At 36.0% G+C, this 20,896-nt stretch overlaps 1 protein-coding gene across 1 annotated transcript in view; it reads left to right on the top strand.

Moving 5' to 3' along the window:
- The window catches only part of FREM1 (FRAS1 related extracellular matrix 1), a 147,460-nt gene extending 143,246 nt beyond the window's left edge, over nt 1–4,214 (top strand). The window contains 1 exon segment of the mRNA XM_079112669.1: nt 4,025–4,214. Within this exon segment, the coding sequence (XP_078968795.1) occupies nt 4,025–4,199 (175 nt within the window). The 3' untranslated portion in view covers nt 4,200–4,214.
- The last annotated feature ends 16,682 nt before the right edge of the window (nt 4,215–20,896 follow it).

The following is a 20,896-nucleotide window of genomic DNA, read 5'->3' as shown; positions in this document are numbered from 1 at the left end:
CATAAAGTTGATTTTCAAAATTATGTGCTAAAAGTTTTGTATCTCTCACAGCAAAGAAATATTCAGATTTTTATTAAATTATGATGTCTAAATTTTCTTTGGACTTCATTAAATCAAGATAACCTTTTAGGTCAACCCTAAGGTAAAATCAGGTTCTGAGTTTATAGATTCATTTATTCAACAGATGTTTACTGGGCAATTATTGAACTGGAAATGACCAGATCAGACCACACTTTGGTGTGGATGAGTTGGTTGGTTGCTTTTTGCAGTGCTGGGGACTGGAATCCAGAGCCTCACACATGCCAGGCTGGTGCTCTGTCACTGAGCGAAACCTTCAGCACCAGACCATATATTTTTAAGTATGATTCTTCAGTATTGGCCTCACAATCTAATAACTAAATAATTCCTCATTCATTAAAGAAATAGATATGATAACTCTCTAGATCCATCTATCCTATGTAGCAAATCCAAAATACTACATTTTACATCATTAATGTCATATGATCCTGTTCATTCCTCACCACATTCCCTTCCCTGTGAAGAATACAAAAATTGAATGAATTTAAAGATAGTATTTAGCATTTATTGAACTGATGTCTTACTATGGGTCCAATTAAGAAGCTCTGCCTACCTAAATAAAATAATATGACCTGCAAGGAATGTTTATTGATTACATATCCTAGAAAATAAATGGGATTTAGAAATACTGTAAACAGGAAGACATTTTGTTCTGTAATAACCCATTATGAAATCCATGGTGATAGCTAAAGAATTCCCACCTCCCCTGCTAATTCAAAGGGGTTATATCTATCAGAGTAATCATAGCAAGCAGATCAAACATGATTTTTTAAGTACATTCAGAACTATTATTCAAATTATTTTGGACTTATTTTGATAACTCTAGTCTCAGGGAATTGTTTTAAGCTGTGTGTTTTATATCTTTTTAGATATAAAACTGAGAAAGCTATCAGAACAAGAGAAAAATTTTAGGGACTACTGAAACTTTTCCACCATAGTTTAGAAAAACAACTCGTTATCTAAAATAAACTTTTGCAAATTATATATTACCTATTCCCCATATTGACTCAGAAACTAAAATCTCTCTCTCGATTCCTGTAATATTCCCGGGTGTATAAGGGAAGTAAAAAAAACAAATACACATGGTGTGGTATTTTTAAAATACCATCTAAAACTTCTAATCTTACACTTTTAATTGAAAGAATGGCTATAAAAATTGAGTGGATATAAATGTAAACATTTCCTTTGATTGCATTTGCGTGATGTTTTGATATGCATTTTATTTCAAAGGGACAAGAAGAATGATTACACTTGTATGTACTAGTTACAAACATTTCAAAAATTGTCTACTAGCAGATTAAAAGTAAATAAAAATAAAAGATCACCATATTCCTTTGGATCAATGATTCCAGGAGGAACATTTTTGGGTGGTAAGGACACCTCCTCAGTACACATTTTCTCTGAACCCCAAGTCCCCTCTTTCCCTTAGCATATTTTTTATTCATTCTTTGGGCCTCCTTGCTTCCTACCATCCATTACTTCCCTGGTTCATTGTATTTACTCTGTTGACTTGAAAATGGTTACTCTAATAATTGTCAGTTCCTTCTGGGTCAAATTCACAGTTTAACATTTTATAACCTGGAGATTTACCTTCTCATTAGGTATTTTAGAAGATGGTTTTAGATTCTAGAATTAGAATTAGTTTACAGATAGTATGCTTAGGGACATTTTTCGATTCTGTGCTGTTTTCTGGGGCTCCCTAGTACATAGTCTGGAAGATCTTTTACAGAGGATCATTTATAATACCCCTGTTTTAATAAGAACAGCAAATTTTACTTCATCCCTTGTTCCTAATCAGATTACTAACTCAACTCAATCTTTATCTCCAATCTCTTTTCCTCCCCATTGATATTTTATTATTTTTCTAACCTAAAGGAGCCAGACTCCTGGATTAGGCATTTCTTGAATTTACATATTGTAATCTCATCTGCTCATTTCCTAAGGCAGTTACTGTACATTGGTAATTCTATTATTATAGATCATTATCTATGAAACCATTTTATCTTCCCACAGGAGTGTCTGGAACCCCTGCTGGCCAATCCTTAAAGAATTCCCCCAGAATATACTGATACTTAATCAAAAACTTTTGAAGAAATAGATGTTTATTTCTTTTTTTTCAGTTTTTAACACTGTATTGGTACATTATAGTTTTACATATTGATGGGATTTGTTGTTACATATTCATACATGTGCACCATAAGATGTTTATTTCTACAACCAGAAAAAATTAAGGGTTCTGTTTTTAATTCTATACTTTAGTTTGTAAATAACTGTACTCCAGCACTTTACCAATCTGAAGCAAAGCTATTTTCCTATCTGGCTCTTTTGGGACTTCTTATGTTTTGGAGAGTCAGAAAGAAAACTGAAATTGTGTTTAAGCAGCTAAAACACAACTTAAAATGTCTGTTTTAAAGATAGTTTCAGGAATCTTCAAGCTAGAGGAAAGCTGACTATCCTTGAATAAACCCATTACTTCCTGAAGATGAAGTTGAGGGTGTGAGGTTGGTGAATTAAGGAAATTAGTTCAGTAAGGAAATTAGGGAGCTCAATAAGGACTGAAAGGGTAGAGCAGGTAGTGAAACCCTCGTGTCCCAAGCTCTGCCCACTACACCATGCTGGCCAGACAGCCACTCAAGCCCTCCCTTGGCCTACACTGAACACAAGTTTGATATTCTCTGTTCTAAGTCCATAGCACATTAGAATGACCATATTAGATGTGAGAAAAACGGGGAGATGCCCCATCATACCTGCTGTAACTGTCAGACAGGAGCTGATGGTAAAGAATGAGATCAGAACCAAGTCATAAAACCCAATTCAGCACCTCAAGTCGAGACAAGTCAAGGGGCAAAGTCTTACATATCTCAGGACCTGGAAGGTACCATTGCATTATAAAGCGGCAAAGCACTGAGAGTGGGGGGGGGGGGGGGGGATCAATACGAAACAGACCAATCATGTTTACTGTGTGTGGCAAAATCAGAGAAATAAATCTGAACTTTGGAAAGACATAGGCAAAATGAATAAAATTTAGTTCAATAGTCATCTAACCCTATATAAATTCTGCTATTTTTGTTTCTTACTTATTTTCACATCAATGGATATTGACCAGGCCAGAAATCATGGAGATTTTTTAGTTTGATTTCTTAAGTTTAAAAAAAAATTTAAAAACTTATTACTTTTAAATTTAATTTTAATTGACAAATTATCATTTATATTTATGGGGCACAATGTGATATTATTATACATGTATACATTGTGTATTTGTCTCTTGAAATTTTTTTTAAAGGAAAGATGTAATTCATTGTCTTTATAGTAAAACATCTTAAAAGAGTTTTTAATAATCACTGCTGTGGAATTAGGCACAATCAGATAGGCATAATTCAACTGGTGGTAAAAATAATTCAGAGAGAAATCTGTTTTGTGGGAAATGTTTTATGTATGCTCATAAGAACAGACGCTTTAACTGCTACAAAATATATAAAGTTTTGATAATGGGCTATACATATTTCACTGAGTTTAATGAAAGGGTTATAATTATTGGGTTATTTGACTAAACACACTAAACTCAAAATTTAGACAAGTTATTTTATATAAATAATTTACTTACCTTATTGATCAAATTAACTAGATAATTGCTAAATTTATACCAGTTAGAAGAAGCCTCTTATGAGAGATGAAGTATTTTGGCATTAAGTAATTAATTTTTATAAGTAAGCAGTTGCTAATTTTATAAAAAGATGCTCAAAACTCATTGAACTGTGCTTTAAAGCCCAGCTACTATAAGAACACTTTCCTTATTGTCAACCATCCCCACCCTGCAGGTGGAAATCCTTTCTACATATATACACCTTTTTGGTGTTTTAAACTTATTTTTATTATGTTATGCATTTCATCTGAGCAAAAATGTTAACTCCTTGTTGCTGACATTCTTATTTTCATTTGCGTGTAGACACCTGGGAAATCTGGTAACTATATTCTCCAGGCAGCACATGCAGTGGCTCTGGGACATCAGTGGAAGAAAGCCCTTTTGGATAGGCAAGTATCTGTGCTATGCTGAAGAGGGAGGCCAGAACACAAAGAGAATAGGTGCCAACACGTCCCGCTCCCTTCTAGTAACCAAGTAATTGTGGTTTGCAGTAATGGGCATTGGTTAGATGATTAGTCTAATAATCATCTGTCTTTAAAAACTCATCTTAAGGGCTGGGAATGTAGCCTAATGGTGGAGCATGCGCTTAACATGTACCAGTCCCTAGCACCAAAAAATAACTTTTATCTTAAACCTTTTGACATAATACTTCATTTTCAGACATCTTTTGAAAGAAATAATTAGGAATGTAGTCAGATTGATAGCTAGGAGAATACAATGCAATGACATTTCTAATATTTAGAAATTAGAAATGTCTATAAATAGGGGGATGGCTAAATTATAATATGGCCATGCGAAGGCACACTTATTTACTATTTAAATAAAATATATTTAATGCTTTTATAAAGTTTTAACTATTAAAGGCATGACAAAATGCCTTATGCTTGTTTATTAATTGATTCAACAAATACATGTTGGATACATTTTATATATAATATATGTAATGCTTTGCATTTGTGACAAAGTGCTGAGTAAAAAAGCAAAGTCCACAGTCATATGAAGTATGAAATAATATAGAATAAAAAAGAAATTCATATGCATGAGGCATATATATAAATAAAGAGAAACATGCTAAAGAGTTTTAAATGACTCACCTCTATTCAAGAATTATAGGTGCTTTTAATTTTAGTTTTTGGTTTCTGATATTTTTAAAATTTTCTACAATTTTTACCATGATAACAAATTTTTATAATCTACTTTAGGAAATAGAATTCTCAGGGCATATCAAAGTCAGTATTCTTAGTACTTCTCCTTCGAGGCACTGTTTTTGAAGGAATTATGATAAAACCAGTCTTGGCTTCTCAAAATTTCTATAATACTTAGTGGGTCTTTAAATTCAGAAACAAATTGAGAATATTAAGAGTTGGGCTGCAACATATGTTTTTAAGACTGTCCTCACAAAATACTTAGACATAGTATTATCTGATCATTAACTCAAGGAAGCATTCTAGAAGAACATAGAATATTTCTAAACAAAAACATTTCAATTGATTTCACCCAAAAATATGACTGAGAATCAGTTGGGAAAAGGTAACATGTTCTGTAAATAGGACGGTTGTCATGGTCAAATTTGAGTTGGAAAATGTTAGATCATGCTACTAAAAGGGATCCCCTCATTTTTTCCTTTGTTGTTTCTATTATGAATGACAGTGAGGGAGAAGAATACTTCTTTAAGAAAGAATTACAGAAGCTGTACAACATTAAAATGCAATTTGCACCAATTGCCAGTAGGAATAGAGAGGCAAGAAAAGAAAACTGTTTTTTTTTTTTTTTTTTTTTATTGGAATTGTAGCAGAATGAAACATCTTAAGCTCCAGACTAAAAATAATACATCATAAGCTACTTTCAAATATGAAAACCAAGACATTTAAGTAATGTGTAAAAGGAACAAAGGACAGGAAAATACCTGTTTCCCTGCGATAAGAGTTCTATGTGTAGAATGATATGCGTAATTATACTGGCTGCCATTTATTAAACACTTAGATTTGTGGAGAGTTTTATATGCATTATTTTATTTAATCCTCAGAACAGCCCTACATGTATTTTCAGACCCATTCCTTAGATGACAAAATGGAAACTGGTGAGCATAGGTAACTGCCCAAAGAGGCTTAACTAGCAACTGGTGGAGCTAGAATCTGGACTGGAATCTGTCTGATTCCAAAGTGTTATACTCTTAATTGTGTCTTATAGTATTCCCAGTTCCTATTCTTTGTTTTAGAACCTGGACATACATTGGCATGTAACAACTGTGGTTAGAACAGTAGACTAGATGGGATATCTTAAGTGTAAATGTAATAAAATTGTTTGGCACCTCCTTTTGGCTCACATTAGGTTTAAATGACCGAGTACATGCTGGCCATTGGGAATGGATTGGTGGTGAACCGGTCACCTTCACCAACTGGAGGAGAGAGCTCCCTCAACACTCAAAGCCTGGAAGGAACTGTGTTTTGGTTCAAAGAGGAGGGAAATGGCAAACAAAGAACTGTATGAAGGGCAAACCTCAAAATTTCATGTGCTCCAGGAAACTCTAAATTTAACTGGTCCTACAGAAGTCAACCTGAGATTTTTCATCTATTTATTTACAGGATTTATGAAGATTGCTCAATGGAAAACAAATTGTCTTAACTTGCTGTGTACATCTTTGTGATTCTATCCAGTAAAAAAAATGGTACCTATTTTAGTATTTCAGGAAGATTGATAAATGAATATCTCTTACAAGATGAAATACGATTTTTGTATTTCAGTACCTTTCAAAATAAATGACTGCAGTATTATGAGGTTTTATAAGATTTGCTTATTCCAGAAGACCTGCTCCCTCACCCTACTCTGTTTCTCAAGTAGTACTAATTTTCGTGGTCCTTGGATATTTTTATCCTCATCATCTCAAATGAGTCTGTTCTGAAGCCTACATGACAGATGTTCCTGACTCTTCAGTCTGAGGGACTACCCATTCATTAAACCAAGGTTGAATGCAAAGGGTGGGTTTGTCCCTCTGCAGACCTTTCAGTGTGAAACCTAAAATTAGAAACTATGGATGGAAAGAATTCTCTTTTTAGATAGAAGAATCTTGCAGATGAAGGCTCAACTGCAAAGGTGTAGTTCAGTGAGAATTCAGGGGGCTACCTGTACTTCAGAGACCTACCATCATGACTCATAAGACTCCTTTGCTATCATGAATGTTGGCATTATGTCATTCCTAAGCTAAAGATTGGGTTTTCCCCAGCCTCCCAGAGTCATGTGAAATTTGAAGTAACATAATCTCTTTATCTTTGTTGATGTTTATTATACCGACTAGTATTTCTCAAGAACATTTGGAATAAGGAGTATCTATGAATGATGTTTGACATATGGAAGAAAAATACTGCTTCCTCAAAAGTGTTCCCATGAACTATGCTAACGAACAAAGAAAAATAATAATGAAACAGAGCCCTTGAAAGCCTATATTCTCCAAAAAGATTTTGATGCAATTTTAGCCCTTAAATTTTTAATATTTGCAGATATGCTGTTAACTAGATTCTCTAATGGAAAAGTACCTTATTAATTTATAAACTCAGCTGACTGAAACATTTTTGTAGTAATGACACATTGTATCCCTCACAGAACTCCCTTCTGAAATCAAGGCTTAATTATAGGAAATTAGAACTTTATTTGTGAAATGTTTATTAAAATTTTTCTTCTTTTTATAATCATTGCAAAATATGGTTGTGCCAAACTTGCTATCTGAGCACCAGTGTAACTTCAGAATTAAAATGGATTATGAAAGACTAGAGTGTTGGTGTGGGCTTTTTTATAATAACTTGAGTGTTGTAGACACTAAAAATGGTTTAAGAAAGTCATTCCAGTTTCTAGATATAAATACATGACAGACTTGCTTTATTTCTGTTCACTTATCAAAGTTTTGACTAATGGAAAATTTTACACAGAGAGGTTACAATAAGACTCAGACGTTCCATCTCTTACTTAAATCTCCATGTGATTTTAGAGTAAGAGGAGGAGGTTCCTTACCTTAGATGGCTGATTCCTATAATGCACAGGACATAAGCATCCTCTAGTGTTTAACCCAAATATGTCAAACCCATTCTCCATACCAGCTCCACTGGCTTCTGCAGAGTGGAAGGTGGTGGGGGGGGGGGAAATTCCAGAGAAAAAAACAGAAAGGTTAAATCCTAGGGAAAAAGCAAAAGTTCAGATAATAAGGAATTTAAGGACTGTCACTTCCTACTAGAAATCTAAATGTATATAAGCTATTTAATGTCAACTGTGGAAACTGGTTGGTGTGATAGATTGATTTATTACTCTTCTCTGCAATGACAATGACCACTGTAATTGCAAATGTTAGCATAAAGGAGAATGGTTTGATTTTTGCAACAACTAGAAATATTGGAGTGGAGGAATGGAGCTTATAGAAGAGAAAGGGAGTGGTTGGGGAGAAGGGTGGTGTAGGAAGGGGTGGTGATGATGGTAACCAGGAAAAAGAATAGCAAGAAGGAGGACCTGAATGTCTCCAACTCTGCTCCCCACACCTGAATACTGACTCTGGGAAAGTTCCCCTGTATCCAAGGGCTTTGACTCAGCACAGCAGTGTGTAACTTTCCAGAATCGTGTTGATTTGGGTCTTTAATGCATAACATATAATTTGCTTAAAATAAATTTTAAAGGCATATGATAATCATTTCAGCTCTTTCCATGGAGTAGTAAAAATAAACCAGGTGACATTTGTTTGTATTTGTTTTCATTTATTTTTAATACAGCCCCCAAAGCTATGTACATATTTTAATTAACACTATGGTTCTGTGTAATTTTAGTCCATAAATTGGTGCTAATTTCTGCAACAAAGCAACATTAAATATACTATGTCTAGTGCTGTATGAACATTTTAAAAAATAAATTTATTTCTAGTTCTCAGATATCATTCCTTCAGTTTTGACATTTTATATTTTTCCCGGGGCACGTGGGTTTTTTATCTCAATGAATCTATTATAAGAAGGGATGGGGGAGAAAACTCAGCATGTCTCTTGTGTTGACTGTTTAGAGCAGCTTCTAGTTATATGACATCCATGTGTCCATACACCATTCATTTAACAAATATTCAGTAAGTGTCAACTCTGCAACAGGCATTGTTGTAAATAAAGATATGGTAGTGAATGGCACAGGAAAACAAAAGCATAAAAGCTTGGCAATTATATGCAGATTTCTAATAGCTTCTTTAAACCTCAAGCTTTTTATCAGGGAGAAGTTCACAGTGGAAACCATTGATTACATTATCACTTTTTAGAATCCAAGGGAACACACTCAGATACATCAGCTTAGGCTGACTTTTGTTATATTTCTCTCCTGATTAAGAAACTGGTGCTGACTTCCTGAGTTTATAATCAGGTCAAAGTGTTATTGATAGCAGCTGTCCCAAATTTCCTGTCTCCAGGATCGTTAGGCTATGAGGTGTTCAGATGTAATTAATTGATTTCGTAACACTTTTTCCCCTCCAAAATGACAAGCATTATGTATCTCTGTATCTTAGAGATTCCTGGGGCAACAGAAGTTAAAGGGCAAGATCTTTGACGTCATCTCATCTAACACCTTCATTTTACAATAGAGAAGACTGAGGTCCTCAGAAGTTACAGTGTGAAGAAATCAGCACTTAGGATGGAGGTCTTCCTTATGCTACACTGCATCTCCTTCCCTATTCCACATAGTATCACTATCCTCAGCAGAGGGTTTTATTATAGTCCAGTAAAACATCTTTGAATGATAAGCATGATAATATTCACCATATACTTGCAAACGTTATTGTAAGTGAACGTAGACCCCAAACCATATAACGTATAATTCCATTTATATGAAATGTCCGGAATAGGCAAATCTATAAAGATGAAATAGATTAGTGGAAGAATTGGGGAACTGGACTAACTATTATGAGGTACGGGGTTTCTTTTTGAGGATACAGAGTTAGATGATGGTGATAGTTGGATAACATAGTAAACACACTAAAAACCGTTGAAGTGAACACTTTAAATTGGTGAATTTTGTGTTACGTGGAGTGTATCTCAATAAATCATGCTGTTAAAAATCACCATATAAAATTTATTTCCACAGCCATAAATGGGATGATGTATTTGCTGTGTGTTTTTCTGACTCATCCAAAATACATTTTGCAACTTTTCCCCTATGTCTCACCCATATTTATGTTATTTTATTTGTGTGTGTGTGTGTGTGTGTGTAGTTGGTTAAGGAGAAGGGAATGCTGATTTGACATATTTTTAAATTTACAGTACTGCTTTATTGATCTCCCTCTCCTTTCTCCCCATCAATCATGGAAAAGAAATGTTACTAATGGCAGAGTGTGTCTGGATGTCTGTAATGTCCAGAATGCCATGATTTCTTAAAATTAACTTTACAAGCCTTTAGAGCAGGATCATGCAGGAAATGAATATACTATCCTCATAACATACACATATAACTGTTCATTTTGAGCAGTTTTTATAGGCCTTATACTCTGCAAGGCAATAAAGTTCAGTTTATCTTAAGACAGAAAGGAACAAAAATCAACCAACACTTCCATTAAAGGCCTCATGGTAACCTGCAACACTTTTTCCAAGCAATGATGTATGAGTTCACCTTTTGCTTCTATCTCCATCTGTATTTTTGCTTTCCAAAAGCAATCAATCTCAACTTACCCGACAAGGAAAAAAAATGTTCACACTGAACTATATGCTGTCCATAAGAAATATACTTAAAATATAAATATGCAATACATTTAAAGTAAAATAAAGAGGAATTAGAAGAGAGAGCAATATGATGGTTGATCAAATTATGCTTGTATGTATGCACAAATACGCCACGATGAAGTCGTTCTATAGAATTAACATGGACCACCAAAAATTGATAAAGGTGGAAAAAGATATGCCATCTTAAACCTAGTCAAAATTAGAGTAACTATAGTAATATTAGAGTAGATTTTAGATAAATGAACATAAAGAAAGTTACTTTAGAATGTTATCAATACATTAAGAAAGTCTATCTAAAACATGTGATCCAATAACAACATTTAAAAATATATGAAGAAAAGCTGGTAGAATGGAAAAGACCAATCTATACTCATAGTCAGAAATGTCAATACCCCTTTTCCAATAACTGTCAGAATAAGTAGCTAGAAAATCAGAAGGATATAGAAGTGTGGACACTATTACCCCAAATAATACGATTAAAATGTATAGAACACTATACCCAACAATAGCAGAATGTGCACATGACATATTTACCAGGACAGAACATACTGTGGGGCATAAAACAAGTCTTACTGTTTAAAAGGATTCAAATCATGCAAAATGTATTCTCAGACCACAGTGGAATCAAATTAGAAAGCAATAACAAATATTTCTGGAAGATCCCCAAGTGACTAGACATTAAATTATATACTTCTTTAACACAGAGGTTAAAAAAGAAATCAGAGAAGAAATTTAAAAGTATTATCAGAATAATAAGGAAAGCAACATATCAAAGTTTGTGGGATACCATTAAGGCATAACTTAAGGGCAATTGTGTAGCACTAAATGCTTATATTAGAAAGGAATAATCTCACTTGCACTTTAAAAAATGGAAATAAAGCAGAAATAAGGAAATTTTACAGATCAGAACAAAAATCATTGAAATAGTAAACTGAAAAACGAAAGCAAATAAAATCACAAGCTAACTCTTTGAGAATATATATGTATATTATGTGTGTGTATTTCCAGTCTGATTAGAATAAAAAGAAAAACGTGGATTACTAACAATCTGCTTTACTGTACATTCTATAGCTGCATTACTGTACATTCTGTCTACATTGAGGGAATATCAAACGGCCTCACAACTAAATTCAACAACCTAAATGGAATGAATAAGCTCTTTGAAAACAAGCTACTGATGCTCAAAAAAAAAAAAAAAAAAGGATAACTTGAAAAAGTTGTTTAACTAAAATGAATGAATTTGTAGTTTAAAACTTTCTCATAAAGAAAACTCCAGTTTCAGATAGCTTCACTACATAGTTCTACAAATATTTAAGGAAGAAATACTACCTGTTCTATAAAAAATCTCATTCAGAGAATTGAAGAGGAAGCAATACTTTCCACTTTATGTGCCAAAATTACTAACACCAAACTATATAAAGATATTCGCAGAAAAGAAAACTTCCGACACTCATGAGTATTGACCAAAAAAAAAAAAAAAAAAAAAAGAAAAAAAAATTCTAAACAAAATTTGACCAATTCAAACTCAGTAAGATATACAAATGGATAATACATCTTGACAAAACTGTTGTTAAGAGAATGAAAAGACAAGTCACAGATTGGGAGAGAAAATTTACTATGCATATATCTGATAAAGGAATTATATCTACACTATATTTTTAAAAAAACTTTGAAATTCAATAATGGGATTTTGTTAATGGGGAGAAGATTTTAACAATTTTTAACATACACACGCTTTTACATACATGCACATGATTTTAACATACACATGCAAAAAGGTAAGGATCACAAATAAAAACACGAAAATATGTAAAAATCATTGGTCATTAGGGAAATGTAAATTTAACCTACGTGGGGATAGTACTAGGTACCTAACAGAATGCCTAAAATGAAAAAGATTCACCATAGCAACTGTTGGTGAAGGTGTAGAGAAATTAGAAACTTCATGAACTGCTGGTGGATGATAAAATGGTACTTTGGAAAATGATTTGGTGGTTTCTTAAAAGGTTAAACATATACATGCCATATAATCTAGCCATCATATCTCTTACCTAAAAGAAAAGCAAGCCTAATTTCTATTCAAAGACTTACACATGAGCCAGGCATTGTAGTACATACATAATTCCAAAGATTCAGGAGTCTGAGACGGGACGATCACAAGTTTAAGGCTAGTCTCAGAAACTTAGCAAGACCGTGTCTCAAAAAACTTTAAAAGGTAGAGAGGGGGCTGGGGAGATAGCTCGGTCCGTAGAGTGCTTGCCTTGCAAGCACGAGGCCCTGGGTTCGATCCCCAGTACCGCAATAAAAATAAATAAATAAATAAATAAAAGGTGGAGAGGGAGCTGGCAGTGTAGGTCAGTGGTAAATCCCCACTATGTTAAACACCCAGTACCAAAAAAAAAAAAAAAAATTACATGTGAATGTTCATAGTGTAACACGCAACACTATAAACAATCCAAAAGTCCATTTATGGATAAATAAGCAAAATATAGAATGTTTACAGTGGAATAAAATAAATGAGCTAGCTATGGACACAATGTGGATGATACTCAGAGTAATTATGCTGAGTGAAAGAAGCCTGACAAAGAGTACAAAGTGCATATGTATGTAGAACTTTATAGAATATTCTAGAAAGTGTAAGGTAATCAATAGTGACAGAAAGAAAATCAGATGTTTGGTGGAAAGGACATGAGGAAATCCTGAGAGTGGTGGATGTATCCACCATCTTGATCATAGCAATAGTGTCATATGTAAATATATATACATATATGTATATACACACACACACACCCTTACATGTCAAAATCTACCAAATCATACATTTTAAACGTATAGTTTATTATTTGTCAAATCTACTTCAACAAAATTGTTTAAAGAAAAAAGAAGCAATTTCTATAACGTTAGAAATTTTTCAAAAGATAATTAAAATGATATGCATGAAGATATCTTTATTTCAGGGTCATAAAGATTTGGAGCAAAATTATATGATTTAAATGTTCAATGATAGAGAAAAACCTCATTAAATTGATAGTTCTATCACATAGTGTTAATTTAAAATAGAATGTAAAATAATATATGCACCATTTTAATAGCTACATTGCAGTAGGCAAACTGACAGGAGAAAAACATGAGGTGGGGTCATAAATCAATTTTATGGCTTACTAGTCATGTATACTAAAGTTCCCAAACTTAGAATTTTCATATATAAATGAAGATATTGTGAAAATTAAATGGGAAAACTATAAATAATATGCCTTGAACATAGTAGGCCCTCAATCTAAGATAAAAATTAAAAGCTTCGTTGTGACTATGTATGTGTGTAATACAAAGCCAGTGTCTGCTTGGAAGAGCAACTTCCAAAAGGACTTGTTTTCATCAGTGACTTCCCTCAGCAGAAAGGAGGAGCTGGGAGTGAGAGGATTGGGGTTTTAAGGTTCTACATTCCCATGTTAGGACGTGCTAATCCATGCTAAACATGGATTTTTATTTTTGGAGATATCCAGATGACTAGGGGAGCCGTTCTAAAACCCCAGTATGCCTTTCTTTCAGAAAAGAACTATCATACACAACTCTCATTCTAAAGAGATAAATTCTCAGGAAGAGTTTTTCAAATGACAAAGGATTGTTTGCTTTGCTAATGGACTGGACTTGGGTGATAGTTATTTTCTAAACGTGGCTCCTCCCTGGAGTCATATTTTAGAAGTTTCCTTTTGCATTCAGCATTTAAGGATTACATTTTTGCATATATGGAAGAGGACTGTGTTTACAAATCATGCTCCAAATCAACACTTGAAGATCTAAATGGTGCTAAGTGGAGAGAAAAGTGGTTCATTATACGTGGGAGTCAGGAAGGATTCAAGGCAGAAGCTAATTAACAGACGACCAGCAGAGACTGGCTCCCAATTGTTTCCTTGCCTACGGCTCTCCTACCTGGCAGAATCACTGGGGTCATTGGAGAGATCAGGCACAAGTAAAGGCTTCTTAGAGTTTCATATTTGAACCAAGTTGAGCTTTTGCAAATGTGTCTAAGCCCTGCTCAGCTTTATGGCAAACCTGGGCCCAACATCAGGTACACAGCAGAAGGCAAACCCTGGCTGGAAAGTCTGCTTTGCTTTTGCATTTTATTGTCACGATTTTTCACAGTTTGTCTCATGCCACCTTGTTACTTAATTCCTGCACCTCCAAGGGAAAATGTGTAATATTTTAATATTTATGTTACAGATACTTAAGATTATGTTTCTACATAGGTGGTGCCAAGATAGTTAAGCCAATTTTTATTTATAGAAGGTTGAAAATATAAATCTGTCTAAAATCTTTCATGAAATGAAGGTTTTAATATTTCCAAAGAGTTGATTTTGGTGCCTACTCTTGGGGAGCCTTAGAGAAGGGTTGTCAATACAAGGCGTCATTGTTTTAGGTTTCCTATCCATGACTTGCTCCCCCCACCCCCCAACTTTCCTCTCTTGGCAACTTCTCCATGCATTCTGTCCTACATTTGGCCCTGAGTCAGTTGAAAGCTTTGCAAGTTGATTTTCCATTCCCATCTGAATTTCAGCTTAGCTGTGGAACTGTTTTCCATGTGTTTTTAATCATTTGTCCATGTGTTATGAGCTTATAGGGACAATATGGTTCCCCCAAGCTGCCTGCATTGTATCAGCAGAAACTGGCAAGGTGGCCAGGAGGGGAACAGTTTTCAGACAGATGCCCCTACACTCATTTCTGTTGGTGACATACCACCTCCATCTTCCAGCTGGAGTGCAACCATTTACAAGCTTCCCCAAGTTACCTAACAGACATATCATCCCCTGGCATGAGTTACCTTTCTTAGGAGTATCATTGTCCTTCAGGAGAGACTTGCCTGGGAACTGTGGCAATGTGACAAAGTCCAAAGACCTTCTCTCAGATTGTGGCCAGACTGGGAAATAAAGAATGGTTTATTCTGAGCCTTTCCAGATTTGGTGGAAATTTGATTTTAAAATAAGAGTCTAAACACAGAGATTTAAGGATAAGTTCTCTAGGACAAAGACATATCTCTTAGAAAGTAGAAGCACAATAAGGACCTGTGTCAGAAGTTTCCATCCACATTTGTATTGGATTTGTTATGTTAAAACAAACATTCATTAACCTTCTAACTGTAAAGTGAGGGGGAAGGAACAGTAAAGAAACAGAAAAATGAATTAAACCAAATCCCTGTGCCCAGAGTTGCTAAGAATGAAGTCTCCATTGAACATAGTCCCTGCCTTCGGGGAGGTGTTGCTCCCTGGTTAAGATGACACCCGTGTACCCAAAGTAAGCCAAACCCAAGGAATCACTAAGTGACTGGATAAAGAAGGAACCCAGCTTCCAGAGCCCAAAATAAATCTTCCCATTTATGGGCACAATGACTCCCTTATAAATCCTCGACTACTGGGGAGCTGACTCGATGGCAGGTCTGCTCTTGTAGCCTAGAACTTTGGAATCCTCATAGCTTTTTGCCCGTTCTAACTTCTCTTTCTCCATTCTATTTAGGACCCATTTCATGAAAAATTAATTAAATGTTGTAGAGAGTTCAAGTAGCTACAAGGAAGGGGTGATCCTGGGAAGCACGTTTTAAAGGCATGCTGGAGCAAGGGCCAGACTTCAGTGGGTTGGTATGTGAGTGGATTTGAGAAAGTGGAGCCTGTTGGACACAGCTGTCGAATGATGACACTGAAGTCGGAGAGCAGAGCCTGAAAACTTTTACGGAATCAAGAGATGTTTTTAAAGAATCTGAAACAATCCATTATTGTATAAATGCTAGTGGAGGGCAGCCAGGAGGGGGAAGGAGTTTGACATGGGAAGACTAGCCAACAAAGCAGGTTGGAAAGGATGCCATTTGGAGAGTAGAGGGGAAAGGAGAGGTGAGGTGGTATGGTTTGATGGTCAGTGTGAGGAAACTCTCCTATCTGGTGGTTTCTGGGTTTCTCTGCAGAAGAAGGAATAAGATCATTTACTGAGAATGACAAAAGAGGCAGACAGTCAATGGGTTGAGATAATTAGGGAAGAGGGGAAGACTTTAAGTACTCTGTATGGAAAATGAAGAGAGCAGGCTAGAGTAGCAAGGCAGATTGCTGGGCAAAGTGGAGGGTTCAGTTGAGAATGGAGATGATTTATATAGAATCAACTTTTGCTGTTTTGTCACTGTCTACGTCCAGGGAACGTGCAGCGCTGGGTGTCTCCAGGGTTGGAATTATATTGGATTGGGTGCAAGAGAATGAATAAAGGCAAGAAAGGTGGGACAGAGGTTTGAAGTGATGGATCATGAAATCCAAACTGGATGGAGAAGAAAATGAAGAGCAGAGACCTTATAGATATTCATTGATTGATTAACTCGTTCATTCCGTAGTAAGCCAACATTTCTGAGCATTTACTACAGCCTGAGAGTGTAACTAAGAAAGAATCAGCTGATACTTTCACAGACATTCAACTCTAGTGGAGACAGATGTTAAACAAATGTTAACACAAAAAATTATTTAATTACAATTGTGGGAGTACTCTGGTGGGGATAAAGCAGAAAACAGATGTTGTAGGAGCCACTGAGAGAACTGAGATGACAGGATTGGTTATGAGTCAGTATGATATGGAGTCATAATTCAGAGGGCAGCAGTTCTGCATAATAATAATGGTCAGAATGTCATGGGGTGAGGAGGCCACTTGGAATGGAGGTCATTAAATCTCAGGGAACTGAATGGGACATCCGTATTAAACTAATGGGATGATCTCAATATACAATTATCAGACTCCTCCCTGTGGGCACTGAGGTCACTCAGAATGATACGAGGATTTGGGGTGAAAATAAATGTAACAAGCTAGATGAGGAAGACAGGGAAAGCAGTATTGTCCCTGGTGATGTTTAGGCACATAAAGTTAGTGCCTGAGAACAGGTAGTTTGCAAGCTGTAAAGCAGACCCAGGAATCAGACTTAGTTTTTCTGGCTTTACATCCAGAGTTACTTCCATTTACATGGCTCAGCTCTGAGAGCAGCTTTCAGCAGAATGAAAAACAGGGCAACTTTAAAGGATGAAGGAAAAGGAGCATGACAGAGTTTAGACTCAGGCATCCTGGATTGGCTGTAAAAAGAGGTGTATACAGTGGGCTGTTGGGAAGGTGGGACACAGTGAAAGACATCTTGCCTTGGGCCACCTCTCAGATTTGTGGAAACTCTTTTTGTACTTTTGGTAAGCTGCTGACTACACACGTTAAGGAATTGTCTGTAACTTGTGTGAAGTAATAGATACAACCTCTGTTGAAAAAAAAAAAGAAAGAAAGAAAACCTTAAATATTTCTCAATGGTATGGAGTTGTCCTGGACAGAGGGCATGAGATCACTGAAACTACAAACAGTACAATTTAATTTAGTGCCTAAAAGTGGAAATGGGAGATGGGTGTGGTGGCACTTGCCTGTAATATCAGCAATTTGGGAGGCTGAGGTAGAAGGATTGCAAGTTCAAGGTCAATCTTGGCAACTTTAGTGAGACTCATCAATTTGGCAAGACCGTTTCAAAATAAAAATTAAAGAGGACTAGGGATGTAGCTCAGTGCTAAAGCGCCTCAGGTTCAGTTCCCAATACCTACTGCCCCCCCCCAAAAAAAAATGAAAATGAGGAATTTTTATAGGCCATTAAACCATGTAATATTTGAACTTTTCTATGAATTACACATTTTTGTCTCTTTGGGTGATAGTTAAAAAGATAGATTTAGGGCTGGAGTTGTGCTCAGCGGTAGAGCACTTGCCTGGCATGTGTGAGGCCCTGGGTTCAAACCTCAGCACCACGTGTAGATAAATAAAATAAAGGTCCATTGACAACTAAAAAGAAATTAAAAAAAAAAAAAGATAGATTTAAAAAACCAATGATGTGTTGCTTCCATAGCAAGGATGGGCAGCCCATGTAGACAGGGCAGGGTGGGGTGTCTGAAGACCTATTGTTCATATGCATTTTTGTATTATTTGAATCCTGTTTCTATATGAATTTATTATTTACACAAAAATAATCAAAATTTGCCAGATGCAGTGGATCACTCCTATAATCCCAGTGACTTGGGAGACTGAGGCAAGAACATCACAAGTTTGGGGCCAGCCTAAGCAACTTAGCAAGACCCTGTCTCAGAATTAAAAGTAAAAGGACTGGGGATACAGATCAGTAGTAAAGCACTCCTGGGTTCAATGCCCTGTACCTCCTGCAAACAATAAGATTAATTGATTGTACCAGGTTTATTGTGCTCCCTCATACTCAAAAAGCATTTACTCAATAAAATTAACACAAGACTGTCCTTCCACTGTGTCTTTGGCATTTGACTGTACTTGAAAATTCCTGATAAGTACAGGAATGGTTTTCCTTGTATAAAATTTCCTTCTATTACTTATTTTGAACTAGATTTTCACTATAGATTGCAAAATCCATGAGACCTGGACAAGGACACCCTCACCTAGCATATTTGAATGTTAGCATTCAAATATAGACTATATGAATGGATGCATGAGTCCTGTACATGGGGACTGAATACTGGGGAATGAGGCTCTTCTGTTGTGTACTTTCCATAGAAAGGACAGGGGGAGGGTAGCAAGAAGAGTTCTACATTTTAAATAAGTCGCTAAACTAAATTACTGATAAAAAGCCTTTAAGGGGAAACCACTCACTCTACCCCTTCCTCTGTGGTTTAGAAAACAAGAGAAAAAGATTTTCCAGTTGGGTGCACACCTGTATTCCCAGCTACTTGGGAGGCTGAGGGAGGATCAAAATTTCAAGGCCAGCCTGGGCAACCTTGTGAGACCCTGTCTGCAAATAAAAATTAAAAAGGGCTGGGGGTATAACTCAAAGGTAGAATTCCCCTGGTCCAATCTCCAGAGCCAAAAATAAATAAATAAATAAATAAATAAAATTCCGCCTTTTGGGTTTTTAAAAATAATCTAAACTCCCACAATACAATTGCTATTCTACATTTTGTAAAAAGAGGTAGTTATGAAGGAATGGTACGCATCTGAAATATATTTCTCCCATGATTCCATTAACCTGAATTCCTTCTCCCTGGTTGGGTTGTCCTGTTTAAGTGTCATGACCATCTTCTGCCTCAACACGGGTTCCCAACTTTTGTTGTTTGAGATTGTGGTTTTCAGAAAAGCATTAGCCTTGCTGTTTCCCCTCAGAGAGCACTGAACATCTTTCTAGTTTCCTTCTGAGACTCTGTAAAGACAGAAAATGTAGCTATTACTGTCTTTTCAAAGGCTTCTCTAAAAAGGCACCAAGACACCCATCTTCAACACCTTGGGTTTCGCAGTCCTGTTTCCCTGTCTGTTTTCTAAGTGTCACTAGCACACAGAAACATTTTATTTAGGTATCTTCATGAAGCCCTGTAGGAATTCAAACGACATCTGAAAGCTTCCGAAAACCAGGCCAAGTTGAAAACAGAGTCAGAACATGCTGAGCATCAACTGCAAATTGGAGTGAACGAATGCTGAGACTGGCCCCCCTGGCTCTCATGCATGCCTGAGGTTGGCCCAGGAAGCGGGTTTTGCCTTTTGGATTCATTCTTGCAAGCTCAGGCCTGTGTTTCATTGTGGCATTTGGTACACAGTATACCAACAATTTGTGATGCTCTCTTCACAACAGCTTCCTGCTGTGTGTAGAGGCCTCCTCCAGACCTATCTCCATTTGGTTCACCCAAACTGGGAGGAAACTAATTGCTGGTACCAACTGAAGACCAACAGAGGCCACACAGTTTTGCTAAAAGCTACGAAATACTTATTTATGTCCTTAAGAGTAGACTCTAGGGCTGGGGGGGAAGAGAGAGGAGCATCTCAAGGTCGGCAATTTAGTGAGGCCCTAAGCAACTCAGTGAGACCCTGTCTCTAAATGAAATAAAAAAAAAAAAAAAAAAAAAAGAAGAAGAAGAAGAAAAAGGGTAGACTATATACCTTTAGAATTGATGAGAACATGTGGTGGTGAAAAAGATGAGAGTCATCTGTCTTTAGCTGCAAAAGTGAACTAACAGAATCAGGTTTGTTTCATTGTCCTCATTACAAGCTTTTCTTTGCTAAATTTGCCTTTCGGGATATTTGTACATTTTCTCAACAGGAATGACAGAACATTAAAAGGATATTGTCCATAAGTGATTTTTTTTAAAATTTTTATTTTGGTATGGGGATTTAACCCAGGTGCACTTAACCACTGAGCACATCCCCCTTTTTTTTTTTTTAAACTAAGAGACAGGGTCTTGCCAAATCCTTAGGGTCTCACTAAGTTGCTGAGGCTGGCCTCTAACTTGCAATCCTTCTGCCTCAGCCTCCTGACTTGCTGGGATTGCAGGTGTGTACCACCTCAGCTGGAGTAATTTTTAAATGACATTTATAAGCATCAACATTTGGATTCAGAGGAAGGGGAACTTAGGAGGTAATTAAAAGTGGTTAACTCATATTCCTACAGATAATACAATAA

This window comes from Sciurus vulgaris (assembly GCF_902686455.1).
Source record: "Sciurus vulgaris genome assembly, chromosome: 15".
NCBI classification, from domain to species: domain Eukaryota; kingdom Metazoa; phylum Chordata; class Mammalia; order Rodentia; family Sciuridae; genus Sciurus; species Sciurus vulgaris.
This window is presented reverse-complemented; position numbering and strand designations above follow the sequence as displayed.